The sequence below is a fragment of the Rhamphochromis longiceps genome, linkage group LG7, assembly GCF_057381845.1.
Source record: "Rhamphochromis longiceps isolate RC_006_pf linkage group LG7, R_longiceps_female_GT1.1, whole genome shotgun sequence".
Classification (NCBI taxonomy): domain Eukaryota; kingdom Metazoa; phylum Chordata; class Actinopteri; order Cichliformes; family Cichlidae; genus Rhamphochromis; species Rhamphochromis longiceps.
In genome coordinates this window covers 42312285-42335986 of record NC_140563.1, presented here as the reverse complement: position 1 = coordinate 42335986, position 23702 = coordinate 42312285, and the positions used below count along the sequence as shown (strand labels likewise).

At 43.1% G+C, this 23702-nt stretch overlaps 1 protein-coding gene across 1 annotated transcript in view; it reads left to right on the top strand.

Annotated features, from left to right (window-relative positions):
- The window catches only part of bcr (BCR activator of RhoGEF and GTPase), a 94876-nt gene that overhangs the window by 49710 nt on the left and 21464 nt on the right, over positions 1-23702 (top strand). The window contains exons 2-5 of the mRNA XM_085413730.1: positions 3983-4167; positions 9126-9230; positions 11076-11261; positions 22912-23019. Coding sequence (XP_085269856.1) covers positions 3983-4167; positions 9126-9230; positions 11076-11261; positions 22912-23019 — 584 coding nt within the window. The remainder of the gene's footprint in view (positions 1-3982; positions 4168-9125; positions 9231-11075; positions 11262-22911; positions 23020-23702) is intronic.

Sequence of the window (23702 nt, the reverse complement as noted above, 5' to 3'; positions counted from 1 at the left end):
ACAGAATTAAAGCTGGATGCATGATCCAAAAACAAAACAAAAAAGAATCCATCATATACACCACACAGGAGCTATATCGACTTAATAGCTGCGAACAGCTCCGATATACAGTATTCTGTTATACAGCACATCGCATCAACAGATATATCACATGACACCCTCATACCCCTGCCTGTGATGTTGTTTTGGAAAGGCCGCTGTGTTCCCATGGCAGCCTAGCACCAGTTATTCCCAGTACGATTGTAGTTTTCCACCTGCAGCAGGAAAAAGACCTGTTCCCCTCCCAAACACTGTTTCCATGTAAACATTTTGCAGGAATGTGTGTTCATGTGAGCATGTGTGTGCGTTCCATTTCTGTGGTTCAAAGCTGAAGTTTGGTTGTTCTGTTGTGCCTAAAGCTCCAGGTAGAAATCAATGGATTGTTTTTTGGCAAAAAATATATAGAAGGCAGTTTGTGTGTGTGTGTGTGTGTGTGTTTGTGCTCTTTAAGCATCGGTGCTCTCTGTCGTATTTTCAGTGTTACTTCTGTCCCGTTGGGGATGATTACAAGAGAGGAGGGGAAAGTGTAGGAGCTCAGAGCAAGAAGACGAGGGTGCTAATCTGTGAGCAGCATTAGGATGAAGAGGGTAGCTGTGGGGGCTGCACAACAAAACAAAACACTAGCTATCAGTTCACAAAAACACAAGACAAAAAAAACCCACAGTGTGAGAGATGCAGCCAAACAGAAAGTGACTCAAGGCAATGTTAGAAGCAGCGTCTTGGCTAAGATCAGGTCAGACGTGGGCAAAGAGAAGTGGTGTTTGAATACCACAGGCTATAGTGTCCCATTAACAGACTTGTAAAAACACAGTCCCTCCCCCAGTGGAAACTGCAGCTCATGCACATAAACACACATGTGCAGATTGCCGTTAAATATGATAAAGTGTTAAGATTGTTCAAAGGTCCAGGAACATTAGAGTAGGCGAGCCTGAGAGTAGGCTAGTAATTGTCTAATAAATCAAATGTGTTAGTAGTTTTTTTTCACTATATTATTAATCTTACACCTTTTTTAAAAGACAATTGCACATTTTCTGGATTGTCTTGGTGTATTTGTAAAAAAAAAAATCTGTTTAAAAAATAGAGCTATTTCGTTTTTGTCAGCACTTTTTAAAAAAACTCTTCATGTTGTATTTAGCGGTAAGTCGAACAAAATTCAACTGCGGATACAAATTTTAAATTCCGTGTGGGTGACACATGCTGAAGGTGAGACACGAATGAAAGACACAGTGAGAAAGTAACATCACATTTACAAGGATACAAATGAACATGATATATACATAGGAAAATTAAAAGAATTGAGATTCATGACATATTTCATCTATATATATTTTTAAACGTATAGATGTTAAATAACTTGAGTAGTTTCTTACTCATTATTGTATCTTATATAAAAAAAAGAGCGATCGTGCCCTCCTAGCAAATTAAAGTATTTATCTAAGAGGCTCTGCAGCAAATATCACCTCTATACCTCCTGTCTTTGACTGACTTTAAGCACGGTGCTGTACTTACAATGGTCGCAGGACATTTTAAGATTGATGCTCACACTGAACTTGTAAAATCTCGATTTAAATTCATCGGTGCATGTAAATGGAACGAGCTACAAAAAAAACATGAAGCGGCATTCTCTGATTTCACTTCTCATTTTAAAAGGTTGAATCTGTTCATCAGCAACTGCTCTATCACATGTTTTTCTTCATTTGTAATTTGAGACTGTATGTATACTTTTGACCTTTTTGTGGATTAAAAGAAAAACAACTCAAAACAAATTTAAACCTGTGCACCAATTCTTGATTTTTTTTTTTAATCCTTAAAGACGTATGCTGGCCTTCTGTCTAGTCAGAGTCAGAGTTACAGTGAGTCATACGCTTCCATATAGCTTTATTTGATCTAAATTGTTTATGACCGTGGTCTGTGTCTGTGCTCCTTTTCTAACCAGGAAGTGGTTTGTAGCCTGAAAGTTTTGTTTGGATGCTCAGCTGCCCTCAGGGCTGTGTGTGGGTGCTAAAGGCATTCACATGAATAGACACACTCTGCATGCTTCTAGTAAACGCATTAACCCAAAATGAGGTATCAAAAACAGAAAACTCTCACAGTTCTGCAAGTGTTCTGCAAGAACCAGCTGGAAGAATGATTTTGTGTAAATGTCAGCTTGTGATGTTAGGCCTCCTAACATGAATCAACAGAGGTGGGGCTAGAAAAAACACAGAAGAAGTCACAGCAGGATGGTACTCACTCATTTCCCACTCGGTGTTTTCATATCCGCACCCTGTATTTTTAGACAAACAATGAATCAGTTCTAAAAACATGCTTTTATAAAGGTTTTTACTGTGCAAAGCTGTCTGAAAAGATAAAGGACTCTAACGAGTTGTCGTAATTGTGAACAGCGCAGCATTTTTAGCTGGAGTCAGTGGAAGTTAAGAAATACAGTATTTCCAACAAGATACATGCAAGTGCTGCAAAAATAACAGCCACAGTGTATTTAAAAGCTGTATGTGAATGAAAAATGCTTATTACTCTACTAGGTTTGGGTTTCTGAAGGATTTGGCATTTGGGGCGAAGAAACTATTTTCACCAGACACAAACATGAAACCTTTATGTTGGTCTTTGCCTGGCTCAGTGCCACTGGACAAAGCAGGCCCAGTGGGCAGTGCTAACCCACAAGCAGCAGCGAGTACTTGGAGCAAATGGTGGGTGGGCTGAAGGTCATACGGGCTATGGACACACTGCCATTGTTCACTGCCCTGTGTGCTGGTATACGATTCACAGAATGCTATGAAAAGAGAGAGTAGGTGCATCGGAGATATCAGACAGTAAATACTCGATCAGATGTTAGCTGAACGTGTTTTAAAGCGATATAACTGATATGACTGAAGGATATGTGTGCATGTTTGTGACACTGCACAGTGGAGCAGCATGTTTTTGGTGTGAGTCAGCACTGTGTGAGGAGGCACAGCTAGCTCTGTGAGAAGTGCAGCTCTGTTGAATGTACAGTAGGAGTGGGAGGAGATGAGTAAAAAGCTCTTCTGTGACACTCAGGAGATGCATGATGTCTTCCCTTCAGCTGTTGCACACCACATTCCCCGAAGGGCTGACTGTACCTCTTCATCCTGGAAGAACTTTGATAAATGGAATCTACAACCTGAACTGCGCATGTATTTTCTCACTTAGAGGCTTTATAAAATGGGTCAGTTTGTTTGCATCCAACGTTCTGACCTTTGTTTCTTGTTAATTCTGCCTCTCCCACTCCTCTTTGCAAAGGCCAACACTCATGATCACAGGCAAAAGCACTTTGTGGCAGAGGCATTTATTCCTGCAGAGTGATAGCACCCGCTGTAGAAGCAGGTCAAGGGGAGGTTATTAAAATTTCCCTCGAGATGCTGCGCTCGGTGTTCAAATTATTTGCACCTTGACCCAGTTTATAGTTGGCCTTTTCGAGTGTTTTCTCTCCAAGCTTTAGGTTTTTGTGCGAATATATGTGAAGAAAGACGCAGGAGGGGGGAATTCGTTTTGTCTGCCTCACTTTCCAGAATTGCATTAATTAGTGACCCTGCCAGGCACATCTAGCGACTTTTGTCGTGATACTTAAGTACCAAGCAGAACACTTATTTGTAGTGGTATGAATTTAGTGATTAGAAGAGCAAAAAAATGTCTTAAAAAGATGGCTTCAATTGAGTTTAAAGGGAAGAGGCTGTTAACTGTACACTCTACATTTTATTTAACTGTTGTTTCAGCAGTCACAACTGTCAGTGACATGCTTAAGTACAGCAGTCAGACATCATTTAATCTGCGGTTTATTAGTAATCCAGTAATCAGCCAGCTTAAAGTACATTACAAGGAACTGCAGCACAGAAATTAAAAACATCACAAATCACAAAAATCTCAAGAAAATTCAACACTAACACAACACAACACTAACTTAAAGTTTGAATTTCTCCCATCACAGATGGTCACTTCACCGGGACCCCTCCCACATACGGTTACGACGCAGACCGAGCAGAGGAGCAGCGAAGGCACCACGACATCCTGCCGTACATCGATGACTCGCCATCGTCATCTCCTCACCTCAGCTCCAAGAGCCGTAGCAGCCGGGACACTCTGTCCTCCGGATCGCTGGAGTCCTCCAAATCGGTCAGTATGACATCTGGGCGTGTCCTGTTGTTGACAAAGCAGACTTTGATGCTCACATCTAATCCAAATGCCAAGCTTTCTCACGTCTCCTCAAGTGATTCAGCAACTTAGCTGCAGACAGAGCAAAAACAAATCTCGCTGGTAAACTGTGCTCATTCTTGCATACATTATTTTTTTCCCATTGCAGAGCAGGAATTGGGCTAATCTATTCTTAGAACAATCCCATTCTGTCTAAAAGTCTTCAATTGAAAAACCATATCTGCTGTTTAAAGGAGATTGATAAGGGACATATCTCCTGCCTCATAGCTCCCGAAGCAGTCATCCAGTGAAGAAACCCATCCGCCTTAAGAGTCAGGGTTTTTTTCGTCTAGTGTATTAGGCAGAATTACCTATCACCTCAATCACCACATCGCTGCCTTCATCCTCTTACGCGACCTCCTTCCTCGTCTGCAGTAAAAACCAGTGATCTGTGACGTCTGCTCTTCAAAGGTTATAAGGGAGAGGATACATGTGTGCGCACACAGACACAGACTCACAACCTGTTTTTCTTGTCATCTGTATTTATTCTATGTTATTTATATATGTTCTATGATGCAGTCCTCAGTGGAAGCAAAGGACTTTGTGTACCAAATGCTAGTATATACCAGATAAACATGTTGTAGCCATAGGTTCAATTACAATAGAGGGGTATCTTGGGAGAATATAATAAGCTAATGCTGCCTCTACCCCCTGTGCCCTTGGAGGAAGTAATTGCATCAGTGGTCATGAAGCTGTATCGGTTACTCTGCCCCTTCAATCTTTGCTCACTGTCTGTACTGGTGAGCAAGCGACTGTCAGACTGATTGATGGCTTGAAAATGTCAATAAACGTGCCCCTTGACTGCACCGACCTTTGACCTGTGAGGTTTAACACCCGGTGGTTTTAATTTGCGCACACATACTTAGCTTGCATTTGGACACATACAATCCTTCTGTTTGTATGGAAAAAAGAAATTCAACACTACATGCTTAGAGCCTGTAGATGCATCGTCTGATGGCTGGATAAATACATTATGCACTGTGGCAAATATCCATCAACAAATTCCCCACAGGCTTACAATCAATGTTCTCAAAATGGAGTTACCATCATCCTTGATTTGCCCTTGAACAATCTGTCTTCAAACGTCACCCCACTCTGCTTTTCTAATTGATGAGTCAGAGTCCAGGCAAGCTCTGATTGGCTCAGGGGGAACTGATGGTTTAGTGATGTCACTGTCATGAGTCATCACTTTCAGTAATTCTGCTGATTTAATTTAAGAGTGCTCTGGGCTCTTGTTCACTCACAATCTGGCTCTGCCCAGCACTTGAAAGGGAAAAGAGGGTCACTGATCAGAAGTTTGCTGAAAATTCAATAACATCCTTAAACTGTTTTACCAAAAACACTGACCACGTGTGCTATCTGTGTTTCTGCATGATCATAGTGTACTTTATGACATCTACAGAGTGAACCTACAGAGTTCACTCTGCTTAATTTCCCATCAAGTTTGTGGTAATGATGCGTTATTATGTCTGTATTTAATAGGAGAAATTTCAAGAGACTTATGCTGCGGTCACAAAACTGTTTGGAGATTGCAGCATGACCAAAATTACTGTGACCACGTACAATGAACTTGCAATCTTGTTGCTCGAGACCAAGACTGCGACCTTTTGCAGTCAGCTGCCATCTTTAAAGTAGCTTTACTGCTTCATGACGGTGATAAAATGACCAGTCTGTGATTGAATGGGGTCAAACTGGCAACTAACTGTCAATTAACTGTGATAAATCTGCACAAATCATAAATCAGTTTCTGTCTGCATAGATCAGCTTCCCACCAGCTGATCTATGCAGTCATCTTTTCATTGAAAATGAGTCACCCAGAGGTTGTGGGTGATAGACACTCAACCTCTGGATGGCCAATTAGTCTTACAGTTAGTTGCTGACAGGGAAAAAAAAGAAAATCAGTGCAGTCCCCAGGCAAACCCAGATTTTTCCTAGTTGTAAGGAAGTTTCCATATTTTTACTGTAGTGCGACAGAGCCTTCCAGCTGGATTCATAGTCCTGTGTTTGTTTGCAGAGCCCTCAGGCTACAGTTATCCAGGGAAGCCGTCGGTCATGCACGATAATGATTTGGGTCTTCTTCACAACTGGGGCCAGGCTAAGTGACTGACACCAGCGCAAACATGAACAAGAGTAGCTCCGTTAACCACATATTTCTATTCAAGTGGCGCGACACAGCGTCAGCACATACGCGTGGGTCTGGTGAGCAATGTGTAGCACCTCCGCAGTATCATGCTGGGGCCTGCTGCCAGATTTAAATTGAAGATGTTGCAGGTAATTGCTTGTGCTTTGACCTCCCCGTGGATCATCCTAGTTCATGAGCCCCTGTATATTAAAACAACTAACTCCTCTCTCTTATGGCCCACACTTAAGGTGTGCAGTAAGCTTTATTTTCTGCTCGATCAGCAGAAATACTCTAAATGAGCAGCATGTGCACCATCAGTGTGTGTCTTATCTGACTGAAGACCTACACCTCCACTACATAGCCGATGTGGCGCTAGGAGCCAATCGCGTTAGGCTTTTCAAAAAGCCAGGGATAGCAGAACAGGATGCTACACAGATTAGAAAATGAAAATTGAAAAGGGTTGATAAAATGTGGGGTTGTTGTTATCGCAGTCACTGTTGTCCGTCCCATCTGTGAGTCCACTAAATAAAAAGAAATAAAAAGAAACATGTTGCTAAACAAACCCAGTGTACATCAGAATTCTTAAAAACATGCCAGGCTGAACTCCAGCTAAGTGATGCTGGGGCTGAAGAGGTTTAAGTGTAGATTTAAGTGTCAAATATTATTTTTATTGCTTCTTATGTACACTGCAGGGAGAATATGTTTTCTTTTTTTACTTATTTCATAACCAAACATGCACACAGACACTTCTTTAGTCTTCTGAAATTTTAACTGAAAATGATAAGTATATATCATAAATACACATCTCATCTTACGATGCACTTTTGTTTGTAAAGACAAACATTTACCTCTTTTGACTGTGTTAGTATCTACACATAATATACTTCATTATCGGCTTTCGTGGGAACCTAATGTTCTTACATTCAGTCCAGATACCTAGAAGGCTCTGCGTGATGCATGTTACATGTCTACCACAGAAATGATAAGGTGAGAAACAGTGTAGTATACTGTGCAGTAGAAACTGTGAGTACAAGACAGTTGGATGAAGATCCAATATTTTTGGAGCAAATGAGAAATCGGGATAATAGCAGAATATTAAATTATAGAAATCCTTGAGTTGCATCTTAGGATCTACTTTTTGCCTCATTCCAATAATAACTTGGACATCATTAACTAAGATGCTAAGAAATTACAGCAGAGAGTAAAATATTGTATTCAAAACCTGGACAGCCATACATTTTTTTAACATCCAATTACATTGGATTACACGCCCTGGTCTACCCAGCACAATTTTCTTTTTGCTCTCAGTAAATAGATCTACAAAATATTAAATATATTACACAAGGAAGAGCAAAGACTACACATATATCTTCATACCTGTCCAAACGACCGGTTGTTAATAGTTCTGTTTAATCTTTTTTTTTCGTTCATTCAGTCAATTTGCTGATGTAAAATAAACGTGAAGAGTTGAGAACGTGTTTGTAGCAGGCTACTGAATCAAACTGACGACATATAAAAGCATATTGAGCCCGGCAGAAACTATGGTGGTAATGGACACCTGTGTAATGGAGTCCATAAAAATCCTGGAGCATTTCATAATCTTCTGGCTTGTAACAGTCCCCTGAGATCTGTGTAAGCATCTGCTTATGCAGTGGCCATGGAAACAGGTTTCGGACCCATTTACCCCTTCATTTAAATAAATGCATGTACGCCCACACACATCCAAGTAGTCATGTATGCATGTAAAAGCAGTTCACACGAGCATCATGCATGGTGCACAGGCAGACATAAACGTTCCTGACAAGCATTTATATAATTTTCAAAATAACATAACTGTATTTATTTAGTAACAAATCAATATAAAACAAAAACAGCTTTTATGAATATTGTATTTAATACTGTTGGTTTTTTTATGCTGTTTTTTTAATGCTGTTTTTACTGTTAAGGTAGTTACAGGTAAAAACAGCAAGAAAAAATGATTAAAGAAGAGTAATAAAAAGAAGATGTTATTACTTAATGCAATTTTACCTGTTCAGCTGATATTCATCCACTAATTTCCACTAATTATGGTCATCATTCATGCTGCATCCAAATGCGTTTAATGATGATCCAGGGCTGTTTCACTGGTTTAATCCCAAGCTCATGCAGTCACAACTACCAGGAAAAAGGTTTGTGTGTCTCAGTGTAAAGATGTGTAAACAAAAAACCTAATGTATACACACATCTCTGTCTGCATCTGGCTTTGTAAATTATTTTTCTGCATCTTCTCACATGCTTTTGCCTCTCCCATAACACACAAACACACTCATACATACACATATTTATACCGCAGCCGTTTTTTTCTTGTCCTTGGTGACCCTGCCCGTTTGAGTTATTTCAGATTTGGTGGTTAATCAAGGCAACCCGGGGAGTTTATCTTTTATTTTTTCATATCTATGCCCTTCAGCGAGCTTTGACTCAGCTGAAGGGAACGGAGAGGCAACCAGGGATGATTTTCGGAAGGTGTTTAATTTTCCTGGACTCAGGCGCACAGAAGCAGCATGAAAGGTCCTTTACCAAATATATACATATAAATAATAGGATGTTATGTTTTGATGTTGTAACATAGTCACAAAAGAAGCAAAGGGCTTGCAGTGTGAAAATAGTTCCTAAAATATTTTAAATAAGCAAAAGAATAAGTTAGGCTAAGCAAACAGTTGTACATCACATTGCGTTACTGGGTGTTCTTGAAACGTTATTCTCTGTGTGTTTGTTACAGACCGAGTGTGACCTAGAAAAAGGTTTGGAGATGAGGAAGTGGGTCCTGTCTGGGATCTTGGCCACCGAGGAAACATATCTCAGTCATCTGGAGGCACTGCTTCTGGTGAGAACACACATCACTTTTAATGTCCTCATAATGTCCAGTATATAATCAATCTACCAACTGCTCAGGAAATATGAGTGTTTACAATGGAAATGATTGGTTTTTGAGTATGAGAGTGAAAGCTTTAGATATACAGAAGCTTTTCAAATGTTTAGTAGATTGTTTAGAAATACTATTTGTCCCTTTGCTGGTCTACTGAAGGGGCAGCTAACATTAACGTCCCCCTAACTTATAGATGCTTAAACAGTACTCTCACTGGCCACTTTATTAGGTACACCAAGTTAGTGTTAGTAGTAGTAGGTTTGCCCTCCAAACTGACTTAATTCTTTGTGGCGAAGACTCAACAAGGAAACATTCTTTTGGTCCATATTGACATGGCAGCATTTGTCAGCTGCTCATCAATCTTCTGTCCACCACATCCCAGAGGTGCTCTATTAGATTGAGATCTGGTGACTGTCGAGGCCATTTGAGTACAGTGAGCTGTCATATTCAAGAAACAAGTGATGATTTGAGCTTTGTGACATGGTGCAGTAAAGCTGCTAGAAATACCAGTAAGAAGATAAACACACTGAGGCATTTAAATACTGCTGAGTAGGTACTAAGCTCTGGTTTAGACTTCTGCAGGGAATCTTTGTGAAGTCTGTGACGTAACCTACTCCAGTGGTTTATGTCTTTGCCGGCATTTATCCTTATGCACCACGCATGTGTTAATTAAGCGTGTGGTTGTGTCCTGGTGTTTTATATGCAGTGCCAGCAAGTACAAACAACGTTGTTTGATTTTATTTTATTTCCTGGGTCTCTGCTCTTTGTTGGGGTAAGATTTTTTTCAGGGGCAGAAATATTTGTCCCTCTAGTTTTTCCACTTCTTTGTACATTCCCTCATATCCGTTCCGATAGTATCGTCGATTTCCTTACAGGAATTTTCTGGCATTTGTGGCAATGTGGCAGATTCATCACAGCAGGCATCTGTAGTCCAATTTTGGTGAGCCTGTGTAAATTGTACCCTCAGCTTCCTGTTCTTAGCTCACAGAAGTGGCGCCCGGTGAGGTTTTCTGCTTCTGTAGCCCATCTGCTTCAAAGTTTCAGAACGGCTATTCTGTTACCTTGATTGTAACAAGTAGTCATTTGAGTTACTGTTGCTATTCCTATCAGCTCAAAGCAGTCATTTTCCTCTGACCTTTGACATCAACGAGACATTTTCACACAGAGAACTGCAGCTCTCTTCTTTTGGGCCATTGTCTGTAAACAATAGAGACGGTTGTGTGAGAAAATCTAAGATCAGATCAACAGATCAGCAGCGTCTGAAACTCTCACACCAGCTCTTCTGGGACCGACAACCATTCAGCGTCATAAAATCATCTTTCTTCTCTATTCTGGTGCTCTGTTTGGACTTCAGCAGGTCATCCTAAGTGTGTCTACATGCCTAAATGTTTGTTTCAGGCATAAAAGGATTTGAAAAGGTGTGCCTAATACAGTGGTCGGTAATTGTATCCTAACAATACTGTACATGTTACTGGTTATCCCAGATCAGATAAGGCAGGTAAGGTAGCAGTAAAACCTGTAAAGCCTCCTTGTTGCTGTTTTAATACTGATGAGTATGACAAAGAAAAATGTACCATACTTGAAACAAAAGACACCTTGGTGTAGAATATGTGATACCAAAGTGTAACCTGTAAAAGTCTTTTACTGTTTACTTTAAATCTGAATTAGTTCATACATTATAGTAGTGCAATATAACAGTCACTTAATCTAGTCTTTTTTTTTTTTCTATAAGATCTATAGAATGCTTCTAACATAATAAACACAATAAAGTAAATTTATATCTGCTCTCTTGGTCCTCCTCAGCCCATGAAGCCTCTGAAGGCTGCTGCTACAACATCCCAACCAGTGCTTACCGTGGCCCAGATAGAAACCATCTTCTTCAAAGTGCCTGAGCTCTACGAGATCCACAAAGAGTTCTACGATGGACTTTTGCCTCGTGTCCAGCAGTGGAGCCACCATCAGAGAGTCGGGGACCTCTTCCAGAAACTAGTAAGGCTGGAGCGTAGTTACCTTTAGTGCGCCTTTAGAGCTCATAGCCAGAGAGAGAAATGAGTCAAAGGGTGGGGGGTTGTAGGGTGTTTGTTAGAGTGTGTACCCTTGACAGCAGAAATGTCCCTCTGTGTAACTGCTTGACATTACCCCTAATAAAACTTGACAATATGGGCCACCCAAAAAAACTTGACAGCACTGATAAGAACAGCTACAGCTGCATTTCTGACCCCAAACAAACCAACAGGGTTCACTAGGGCCCTGTGCTTCGTACGTCGCTTACTACATCCAAGATCAAATGAAACATCCAAGACCAAATCATCGCGCTAACTCTGAGCTCGCTATTCCGGTTCCCCGAACACACCTGTTGTTGACGATTAGTATAGCTGGATGAAGTAATGTGAGATCACTGGGTGGCCCAACAGGGGCTACGCATCGATAGTAGAAACATTGATCGGCAACCCTTTGATTGGTCGGCGAAAATGTCGAAGGAGCGCGCTCGGTATTTTTCGACAGCAGAGCAAGAACTCTTGAGTGAGGGATTTCAGGAGTTTCAGAGTTTAATTAAAACGCAAGGGAACACTGCAAAGGCTGCAAAAGCAAGGAGAGAGGGCTGGCAGAAAGTTGCTGACAAATCAAACTCGTAAGTAATTCAATAATAACAATAATAATGGAGTGGATTTATATAGCGCTTTTCAAGGCACCCAAAGCGCTTTACAATGCCACTATTCATTCACTCTCACATTCACACACTGGTGGAGGCAGCTACAGTTGTAGCCACAGCTGCCCTGGGGCAGACTGACAGAAGCCAGGCTGCCATATTGCGCCATCGGCCCCTCTGGCCAACACCAGTAGGCGGTAGGGTAGATTTATCATATCACACCATATTATCCAATATTATATTACATTATATTATATTATAATATGTTATATTATATCCCCTTTCACATTAGAGCCACAACAGGACCCACTAGAACATGGGAACAAGTAAAAGTGAAATATAAGAATATTCTACAGAATGGTAATATTTATCACTTATATTGCTTGTCGTCTCTTGGAAAGAGACCCTGGAATACTCTGTTTGTTTGTTCATAACAGCAACCAAGAAAAGGGCAGAGCAAAAAAAAAGACAGGTGGTGGTCCTGCACCCCCTCGTCAACAAGTTGGTTAAGTGAATAATACCCTCACGGGAAAATCGATATCTCTCTATGAGCACACTGTCGCGCTGAGCTAAAGGATCCTGTCTGTCCCGCAATATACGCTGGATTCTGAGGACTCTCCTTATCAATCTTGCACCTTCCGCAATGGGTTGCTCGCGTAAACGGACAGGATATGACTGCGACAGACTTCCCAAATCCACCTTCGCTTTTATAGCCGTGGTCTCTCATCTTGATTACACGAAGTAATTTACAATTACTACTCTGAAATATGAATTACATCTGTAATAATCACATACATGTAATAGAATGTTAATAGTACATTTCCCTTTTTTAGGGAATGACCTGTATGTATCTGTGTGAAATCAATAAAAGGATCAAGTGCTGCATTATCTTTAGTTACATTGATGTTATTTATTTATGGTGAAACAGTGGTGGAATATCGCTGTTGCTTTCGTATGAATGACGCGGACATACCTGCGTGGCCACGAGCTAATCCTGTTTACATAAAGTAAACCTGCTCCCCAGCAGGTTTACGCTTACGGCTCTGTTGCTATGACAGCAAGTCCCGGATGGGCTTCGGGGAACCGAACGATCCAGGATCACGCGAAATCGTCAACAATCTCATCCAGCTAACTCACTTAGCGCGGTACGAAGAACAGGCCCTAGGGCTCCATTACTCAGAGTAATGTTATTTCTTCCATCGGAAGGCTTCCATGAAAAGCTGAATTTCTTAAACCAATAGTAAAAGTAATTTGATTTTTGGAGTAAAGCTCTTATTATCATATTAAATTCCAAACAAACTGATTCTGAATCATCTCCCCCCCCCCACATTTCCGCCTAAACAGCCGTTTTTGTCCTTCCCAGGATGTCAGGGCCAAATCTACACTGGGTCTGTTCAATCATTTTCACAATGGGTCAATTAACCCACAATGAATCATTTGTTAATTCTCTTAGAAATACTGCTCCTTTCCCACTCGTGTCTCCCTCCATTGCTCTGTCTCTCTCTATCCCTCTCCCCCTCTGACTCACTTGTGCTTGGACACACACACACACACACACACACACACACACACACACACACACACACACACACACACACACTGAGGGAGGTGCAAGCGTCTTTCACAATGCCGCCTTTCTGCCTCAGGCAGCTGAGACCATCACAGCACTGTGTGTTTCACGTCTAGAAGAAGCTGCTATAAATAGGAGCCTCTCTCTCTTTCTCAGAAACACACACACACATACACTCTCTCTCTCTCTCTCTCTCCCTCCCTCCATCTTATTCTCATTAACTTATCTTGGGAGGCGCCCCTTGTGGCTTGGCTAAGAAATAAGAATTTAATTGGTTTTGTCTTCATGTCAAATAAGCAAACATGAAAATCCAGTCCATCAAATTGTTGTATCCATCCTCCTTGTTCACACTGAACTTCTATCTAATAAAACTGCTTCACGGTCACCTCTAACATTAAAGAGATGACATGGTTCTGATGTTAATTATTGAGCAGAGCGATTGTTAGCTGTGAGATGTGTTTGAAAGGAACGCTGCATGTTAAATCTGGCAGACTGGCATCCTACAAGACACAAAGAGGCACCAGTAGAATAATGACTTCTTCACTGGTTGCCGAGCAAGGTTGAATGAAGGGCAAATTTGACCTCTGGGGCCCCCCAGAGGATTATGTCAATTAAGAACTTCATTTTTGACTATATTAGATTTCATTTGAACTTAAATTGGAAGGTGTAGCTAGTATTTCCATAGACTGGTGCTAGTTTGCCCATATATTTAGAGAGCTTCTTTGTCTGGCTCAGCAATTACATCACTCGTTTTCATTTTGTGTTTTTTCTTTCTTTCCCCACCTTGACAGTCTGGTGTAGCTACAGTAACTATTGTTACTAACACTGTAACTGTAAATAGACATCTTTAGATTGATGCTCTCATGCTTATACATTTACTACCTCATACACTTCCCTTCTCCAGACTATAGTTAATAAAAGTCAAAAGGTGACCATGCTGAGCCTTGAAGAGGGGGGGAAAGGGAGAAAATGTTGGATGACAGTCTGCATTAGAAAGAGAAGGAGGGACGGGGATTAGTTGAGAGGAGAGGAGGTGATACAGACAAGGACCGGGGGGTAGGGAGGGTTGAGAGGAGGTAGGAGTTGACTAGGCAAGAAGATTTAGGCTGCTGCAACTGTGATAGAGCTGTCTTGCCATGACTCTGAAATCTTTGAGGAGAGACAGGCTTACGAATCGTAAAACATCAGAAGGAAGAAGGCGAGAATCGGAGAGAAAAGAGGAAGTGCCAAAGCATCAGTGACAGACTATGAGCATGACTGTCAGAGAATAGTGTTTGAAGACTGAAAATAGGGCAGAATCATGCTCATGTTTCTGCTGCTCCCTCACACACAGCAACAAAGTTAAGGCTTTGCACCATGAAGACAGCCAGGCAAACTGATAAACTGTCTCTGAGCATTTCAAGAAGAAACAAAAAAAACCTGATGACACATTTTTGCTTTCGGCCATGGTACTGTTGTGACTCTGATAATGTTCGATGCTAGAGCCACCATCATGATCCAGACTGATTATTATTATTATTATTTTTTAATTTTGGATGGATTGATGTGAAATTTTGTTCAGCCTTTTAGGAGAAGCTCAGCATGAATTTTAAGAAAAAAAGAAATTCAAGAGTATTTTTTTAAAGTAAACACTTCTTGCTGTGAGACACGGGTGCCTCACAGCAAGACGGTCCTGGGTTCAAATCCAATGGCCAGCCTGGGCCGTTGGATTTGATTCCTCCCACAATCCAAAGACATGGATGTTTTGGAGTAATTGGCAATCCTAAATTGGCCATAGGTTTGAAACAGATTTCCCTAACATTTGTTACGTGTCCCTATTGCCAGTCTTGGCAGCCGGGGGTCAGTCCGCCAGGGCCTCCGCTCCTGGCCGCCACCCGGCACACAATGCACCCGACCCCTATGGCGCCTCCTGCGGGTGGTGGGCCTGCGGGAGGATGGGCCCATGTCTCCTCTTCGGGCTGTGCCCGGCCGGACCCCATGGACTAAGGCCCGGCCACCAGACGCTCGCCCTCGGGCACCCTCCCCGGGCCTGGCTCCAGGGCGGGGCCCCGGTAACCCTATCCCGGGCAGGGTAAACTGTTCCCTCAGTGTCCTTTTCATAAGGGTCTTATGAATCGCTCTTTGTCTGGTCCCTCACCCAGGGCCAATTTGCCATGGGAGACCCTACCAGGGGGCAAAAGTCCCCAGACAACATAGCCCCTGGGATCCCTGGGACACACAAACCCCTCCACCACGATAAGGTAGCGATTCAAGGAGGGGACTGGTGGGGAAGGAGCCTGAGTTAGTGCGTGAGGTTGAGAGGTACCGGCTAGATATAGTCGGGCTCACCTCTACACATGGCTTGGGCTCTGGAACCAGTCTCCTGGAGAGGGGCTGGACTCTGTCTCAGTCTGGAGTTGCCCCTGGTGAGAGGCGGCGGGCTGGGGTGGGTATCCTAATATCCCCTCGGCTTGCTGCCGGTACGTTGGGGTTTTTCCCGGTGGACGAGAGGGTTTGTTCCCTGCGCCTTAGGGTCGGGGAACGGGTCCTGACTGTCATCTGCGCTTATGCGCCGAGTGGCAGTTCAGAGTACCCAGCCTTCTTAGAGTCCCTGGGGGGGGTGCTGGAGGGTGCTCCACCTGGAGACTCTGTTGTCCTGCTGGGAGACTTCAATGCTCACGTGGGTAACGACAGCGAGACCTGGAGGGGCGTGATTGGGAGGAACGGCCTCCCTGATCTGAACCCGAGCGGTGCTCTGTTATTGGACTTCTGTGCTAACCACAGTTTGGCCATAACGAACACCCTGTTCGAACATAAGAGTGTCCATAAGTGCACGTGGCACCAGGACGCTCTAGGCCGTAGGTCGATGATCGATTTTGTAATCGTATCAGCAGACCTGCGACCATATGTTCTGGACACTCGGGTAAAGAGAGGGGCTGAGCTGTCAACTGATCACCACCTGGTGGTGAGTTGGATCAGGTGGCGGGGGAGGACGCTGGACAGACCTGGTGCACCTAAACGCGTAGTGAGGGTGTGCTGGGAACGTCTAGCAGAGGCCCCAGTCCGCGAGATCTTCAACGCACACCTCCGGCAGAGCTTCGACAGCATTCCGAGGGAGACTGGGGACATTGAGTCCGAATGGACCATGTTCAGAGTCTCCATTGCCGAAGCTGCTGCATTGAGCTGCGGCCGCAAGGTGGTGGGTGCCTGCCGTGGTGGTAATCCCCGAACCAAATGGTGGACACCAGAGGTGAAGGGAGCCACCAGGCTGAAGAAGGAGTCCTATCGGGCTTGGTTAGCCTGTGGGACTCCGGAGGCAGCCGACAGGTATCGACAGGCCAAGCGGAATGCGGCTCGGGCAGTGGCTGAAGCAAAAACTCGGGTGTGGGAGGAGTTCGGAGAGGCCATGGAAAAAGACTTTCGGACTGCCTCGAAGAGATTCTGGCAAACCGTCAGACGTCTCAGGAGGGGAAAGCGGTGCTCTACCTGCACTGTGTATAGTGCTGGCGGAGCGCTGCTGACGTCGACTGAGAAAATTGTCAGGCGGTGGAAGGAATACTTCGAGGACCTCCTTAATCCCACTGACACGTCTTCCGAGGAGGAAGCAGAGTCTGGGGATGAGGGGAATGACCCGCCAATTTCCGGGGGCGAGGTCACTGAGGCAGTTAAACAACTCCTTGGTGGCAGAGCCCCTGGTGTTGATGAGGTCCGCCCCGAGTTCCTGAAGGCTCTGGACATTGTAGGGCTGTCCTGGTTGACACGCCTCTGCAATGTTGCGTGGAGATCAGGGGCAGTACCTGTGGACTGGCAGACCGGGGTGGTGGTCCCCATCTTTAAGAAAGGGGACCGGAGGGTGTGTTCCAACTACAGGGGGATCACACTCCTCAGCCTCCCTGGGAAAGTCTATGCCAGGGTGCTGGAAAGGAGAGTTCGTCCGTTAGTCGAACCTCGGATACAGGAGGAACAATGCGGTTTTCGTCCTGGTCGCGGAACACTGGACCAGCTCTTTATCCTCTCCAGGATACTTGAGGGTGCATGGGAGTTTGCCCAACCAGTCTACATGTGTTTTGTGGACTTGGAGAAGGCATTCGACCGTGTCCCTCGGGGTGTCCTGTGGGAGGTGTTGCGGGAATATGGGGTGTCTGGCCCATTGCTACGGGCCATTCGATCCCTATACAACCGTTGCAAGAGCTTGGTTCGCATTGCCGGCAATAAGTCGGACTCGTTCCCGGTGGGTGATGGGCTTCGCCAGGGCTGCCCTTTGTCTCCGGTTCTGTTCATAATTTTTATGGACAGGATTTCTAGGCGCAGCCAAGTGGCGGAGGGCTTTCGCTTTGGTGGCCTCAGAATCTCATCTCTGATTTTTGCAGATGATGTGGTTCTGTTGGCTTCATCGGGTGAAGGCCTCCAGCTCGCACTGGAACGGTTCGCAGCCGAGTGTGAAGCAGCAGGAATGAGGATCAGCACCTCCAAATCTGAGGCCATGGTTCTCAGCCGGAAAAGGGTGGAGTGCCCACTCCGGGTCGGGGATGAGTTCCTGCCACAAGTGGAGGAGTTCAAGTATCTCGGGGTCTTGTTCGCGAGTGATGGGAGAAGGGAGCCGGAGATCGACAGACGGATTGGGGCTGCAGCTGCAGTAATGCGGACGCTGCACCGGTCCGTCGTGGTGAAGAGGGAGCTGAGTGTAAAAGCGAAGCTCTCAATTTACCGGTCGATCTACGTCCCTACCCTCACCTATGGCCACGAGCTGTGGGTAGTGACCGAAAGAACGAGATCGCGGATACAAGCGGCAGAAATGAGCTTCCTCCGAAGGGTGGCTGGCCTCTCCCTTAGAGATAGGGTGAGAAGTTCGGCCATCCAGGAGGGGCTCAGAGTAGAGCAGCTGCTGCTCCACATCGAAAGGAGCCAGCTGAGGTGGTTCGGGCATCTGACAAGGATGCCCCCTGGGCGCCTCCTGGGTGAGGTGTTCCAGGCATGTCCCACCGGGAGGAGGCCCCGGGGCAGACCCAGGACACGCTGGAGAGATTATATCTCTCGGCTGGCCTGGGAACGCCTTGGTATTCCCCCGGATAAGCTGGAGGAGGTGGCTGGGGAGAGGGAGGTCTGGGCCTCTTTGCTTAGGCTGCTGCCCCCGCGACCCGGCCCCGGACAAAGCGGATGAAGATGGATGGATGGATGGATGGATGGATGGATGGATTGTTACGTGTAGTTATTTACGAGTCCTCACTAAGACAGTATGACAGTGCAATTTAGAAATATAATTTTATTGTCACAGGAAATTACTTGTTTAAGCTCCACCTTCCAGCCACCAGCTGGCTGTATTGTGTTCCAAACCTGTGCGTCAATAGGGAAGTTGTATAGTGCCCTCTGGTGGGCAAAGAACTGCAACAACGCTCATAACATGATTGAAGGGTGTTTCTCCTGGCAATTTTTTAAATTTTGTTAATTTTTATTTGTTGGTCATTATTAATGCTGATAATGATATATCAGCAAATGGCTATTACCGACCAGTATATCAGCCCCGTTGATAAAAAGTCATAATTGTTATTAATCTTTAGTGAGGAGCATAATTTCTACCTCAAGACTTATTTTGACTTTAATCAATTAGCAATTGCTGAAAAGCAGCGACTTCAAAGACATTAAGTGAAGCCTAGAAAAAATAATGAAGAAAAAACAGAACAAAAATTGAATCGTTTTACAAATGCATGCACTGTGTGAAAAAGTATAATAACTTCTGTGCCACCATCAAATCAAAATCTCTGGTTCACTTTGGTTCACTGCAAGCCTCAGTTCGCTTTGTGTTTAGATCTGATGAGCAAGTGTTGCCTGCTAACTTGATAAACTGAAATATTGTGGCATATTGGTGGTTTCATTGTGAGCATGTCAGTGTACTGGTGTTGGCACTCAAAGCACTGAGGTAGCACCATAGGACTAGATTCTTTCATTAAACTTAAAACAGAATTAAAGTTTTTTCATTCTGTCTGTTCTTGTATTATTATGTCGACATAGACCACACTGATTTTTTTTAATTTTGTCTTTCTCATATGTGTCAGAAGGCTTAACTAACTGAGGGCAAATTCAGCTTCCTCATAGAATGACCATAGTCTGTCATGAAGCTGTTTTCTTAATGTTGTTTTCCACTGTGGATTACACACATACTGTCACAAAGGGACAAATCCGGAAGTGAAAAATCCAGACACCTAAGCAGTTCTTTTCATCACCCAAAGGCATTTTCTGCTATGATACTGTAGCTGCATTTGGTAAGCCTCAGTGCTGTTGTGTGTGGAAGTGGCTGGCAGACACAGTCAAACTGTCACGCTCTGAATGGCTTCCGCTGTGTCGCAGATTGTGTGGCCCAGGGCAGGACTGGGGATTGCAGGACTATGAAAGCTACTTTACTCCTCACCTTCCTCTTTGCTGTTTCTTTCTGTGCGTGAATGTGAAACACATTTTGAGACAGTTTTGTTGCCTAAAAATGCATCTGTGAGAACCTGATTTAAAAACACAGTTAATAGGGTGCAAATTCCAGTCAGGTGGCACGTAGCATGTTGCCTCAGAGCTGTAAATAGTTTTGGACACACAAAGCGAGATCTGTCACTCTTGAACAAGTGTAAACAATGTTTAGAAAACTTGTGACTGCATTCCTGACGTAATAAGCTCTCACACCCCATGAATTTAAAAAAAAGATTTAAAAGGAAGAATAGGCTCAGTTTGAGATGTTTTAGGTTAATAATTGAATTAAGTAAGGATTGTGGAAAAGTGGAAGAACATCTAGGTCAACAAAATACATGAAGCCTCATATATATTTATATTTAAAAAGTAAAAGCAGTCACAAATCACCTGGCCTTGCTCAGAGTCAGGCCTCATGCCGAGGCTTGTAAAGCCTGTATTCTCTTTAAATTAAACGGAGTCTCGCTTGTTTGCCATGTAAAACATTGGGATCGTGCAAAATCTTTGACCTTCCCCATATTTCTTTATATTTTGCTTGGAGACTGGAAAATAGGTGCACCAGTTTACTGAAAGGTCCAAACACACATGGAAATAAATGTATGTTTTATGTATACATAGACATTGTCGTTGTTTTTAGGATCGTTTTCATGCTGAAAAATGAAGCTGCTGCCAATCAGACACTTTCCAGTACCATCAAGATTTGATACCTTTTTCATATTTCCATCGATTCATAATTCCATCGATTTTAACAAAATTCCCAACCCCGCTGGCTGAAAAGCAGTCCCAAACCACAACAGACCCTCCGCTGTGTTTTACAGATGGCTGTGAACACTCATTGTTTTACCTCTATCATGACAAAATGATGATGATTTGAAGCAAAAATGTAAAATTTGGATTCATCACTCCTGTCACCAACGAGTTTTGCTCCATTTCTTTTGTAATTTGAGGTAGCTCAGCCTTTTCTCTCTGTTTTCTTCATTAAGAATGATTTCTTGAAAGTCACTCTTGCACTGATGCTGATGAGGCTTTGGCAAATATTAGATGGGTGAACTGAAGGGCTATATGCATCTCTCAGGTCCTGTGACAGGACTCTGTCAGGCCTGCCACTTCTTCTGTCCTCTGCTTGTTCAGTTTCCTCAGATTTTAAATGTCACTCTGCACACCATGCGAATGCTGACTTTTTAGGTCTTTGGGAATCAACTTGTTAGTGCTAAAATACCATTTCATGCCTGCCATCATGTGTTGTTTTTAGATTTTGTAGAAATTATGTGTTTTGGCGACAGGCTGCTAGATATTTGTGGATAGTTGAGTTGGTGGTGTCTTTTTATGCTTGATTAGTGGTCACCCCCCCCCAAAAAAAAAAAAAAACCAAAAAAAAAAACCAAAAACAAAACTTCCTCTAAAAATGGTCAGTTAGAAGGATTGAAGTGAAAATGAGTGAAAACACGGCCAATGTCCAAAGAAAAGACTTTTGGAAAGCCTGAGGAACTTTCAAAATAGAAAAATCTGGTTCTTTGGAGGCAAAATATAGAGAAATTAAGGGTATCTTGACAGTTTTGCACAGTACTGTGCATTAAAAACATAATTTTTTTTTGTAAAATTAAAGAGAACAAAAACTACTATTAGCCACATCATTATACACCTGATACTGGAGACATCATCTGGTCAGCCAAAACTAAAAGATGTAATCACAGAAACTGTAATTGTGTTCATGTTTTTGTCTTTTTCTGAGCCCTTTTTCAGACGGGCTCAGACCAGGTAATCAAATCTGGTGTGACTGGTGACACACGAACAAACTTGTGGTGCACAGAGCCATTTGAAGTTCTAGAGGAAGTGAATTAGACTTTAATAAAATCTGAAAACGAGTGTGAGATTGAAAGCCTTGGAGACAGTCCATAGATTGTTGATGTGATGTGCCTCAGCTGTGATCATGTAAATATGCCTTGCGTCTGTTCTTCACCTTCTTTACTTTCAGATGAAGTTCTTAAAACACTATTGTCTTTTTTTTTTTTTTCACAATCTTACTAAAAATCAAATGGCTTTTTCTTCAAGTGTAATCCCAAAAAGTACTATATTATGATTGCAAGTGATGCAAATGATGTGTAGTCTAAACCAAACGTCTGAAGCTTCACACAGGCTAAAAAGGTCTCAAGTGCAACAAAGTGCTAGGTGTTTCATGCTTTAAATGCATTCATTTCTGCTCAGTGCACTCAGGTAAGACATGCTTACGTACATGCTAATCATTTTAGAGGTGTGTGAGAGTCTGCGTCACTCTCGAGGCACAAATCTCCACTGTACTCCGTCCGCATCCATCGGCTTTTGTTCTGGAGAATTGATTGTCCTTTTGTTCGCGGCAGAGATGGATTGCAGCGCTGGCAGGCAACGTTCGATGGAGTTTTATTCAGTCACACAGCTCACTAAATGTGCTTTCATAGCCTCTGTTACACCAATCATTAATTACTCACCCAAGCTCAGTGCGGGGCTCGCTGGTTGCTATGGCAATGTGCCGCAGAGACCACCATGGTTACACGCTGTAGCTGTGATCTGTCTCTCGCCGGTTGTTTTGTTCAGTTGTCTGCCGCTCATGTACAGTCCCTGGGACACACAGCTGAACAGACTCTGTGTTACAGTTCAAATGCACTTTGTACACATTTGTCCAGTGTTTCGGACATCTGTGCTGCAATTTTAGAATTTCTTTTCCCACTTACTCATTACTTAACCTGTGGGCATTACAATAGCAGTGCAGACAAGTATAACTGCACTGTCTGGAAGGCACTACAGAAGACTTTCGGGTAATTTTGTGTGTCTGAATTTCTAACTTAAAGTCTGAAAGCTCAGGAAAGATAGTTTGCCCTTATTTAATCCTCCAACATAGAAGCTTTTTAAAAGTTGTTCAAGCTCACTGTCACTGCATTGCGAAACTGCACTGTATATAAGTTTAAGTATGTCTGATCTGCGAATTAAAGTTTTTTTCCTGCTCTCTCTCTCAGGCCAGCCAGTTAGGGGTTTACCGGGCATTTGTGGACAACTATGAGCTGGCTGTGGAGACGGCGGAGAAGTGCTGCCAGGCGAACACGCAGTTTGCTGAAATTTCTGAGGTAAGAAAGCGAGTAAAAAGAACAGTTAAGTCACTTGATTCCTATTTACCAGCAAACTGAGGGTCACAGCTTGTGCTTTTTTCCCCTTGATGTGCTACGCAATGCTTTACAAGGATCATAAAGCTCTATAAAAATGTGTCTGTTCTCCTTTTAAGAAGTCTTCTCCTTTTGCACTTCAGAATAGTATGAAAGCTTGGAAGCACTGAAAAGGCAGTCAAAATGTCGGGCTAGTATCTCCAGATTTGAACTTACTCAACCTGCTGTGAAAATAACTTGAAATTGAGAAAATATGAAGAAATTTGGGTTAAGGCAAAATTTTGGAATAATAACATTCAGCAACATCACATGATTTATTTTTGTTAGGTTAACCTTTTTATTTTATGCAACTAATGTGGTGTTATAACAGCATCTGATGATGAAAAACATTAGCTCACTAATCCAATCACAGACCAAAGTGATAAAATTAACTGAACGCAGTATGAATTGATGCTGCATCGCATTTTTGTTGTCATGACTCGAGCCACAGAGCAGTTTGTGATGGTAAAGCTCTGCTGGGGTTGGGGTAATTACTATTATTTCTACATGATGTTAACATAAACTTTCCTTAGCTCTGTACCTATTTATACAAGAAGAGCAAAAATGCACCTAGCTGCTTGTGCAGCTGGAGACAACACAGAATGAAA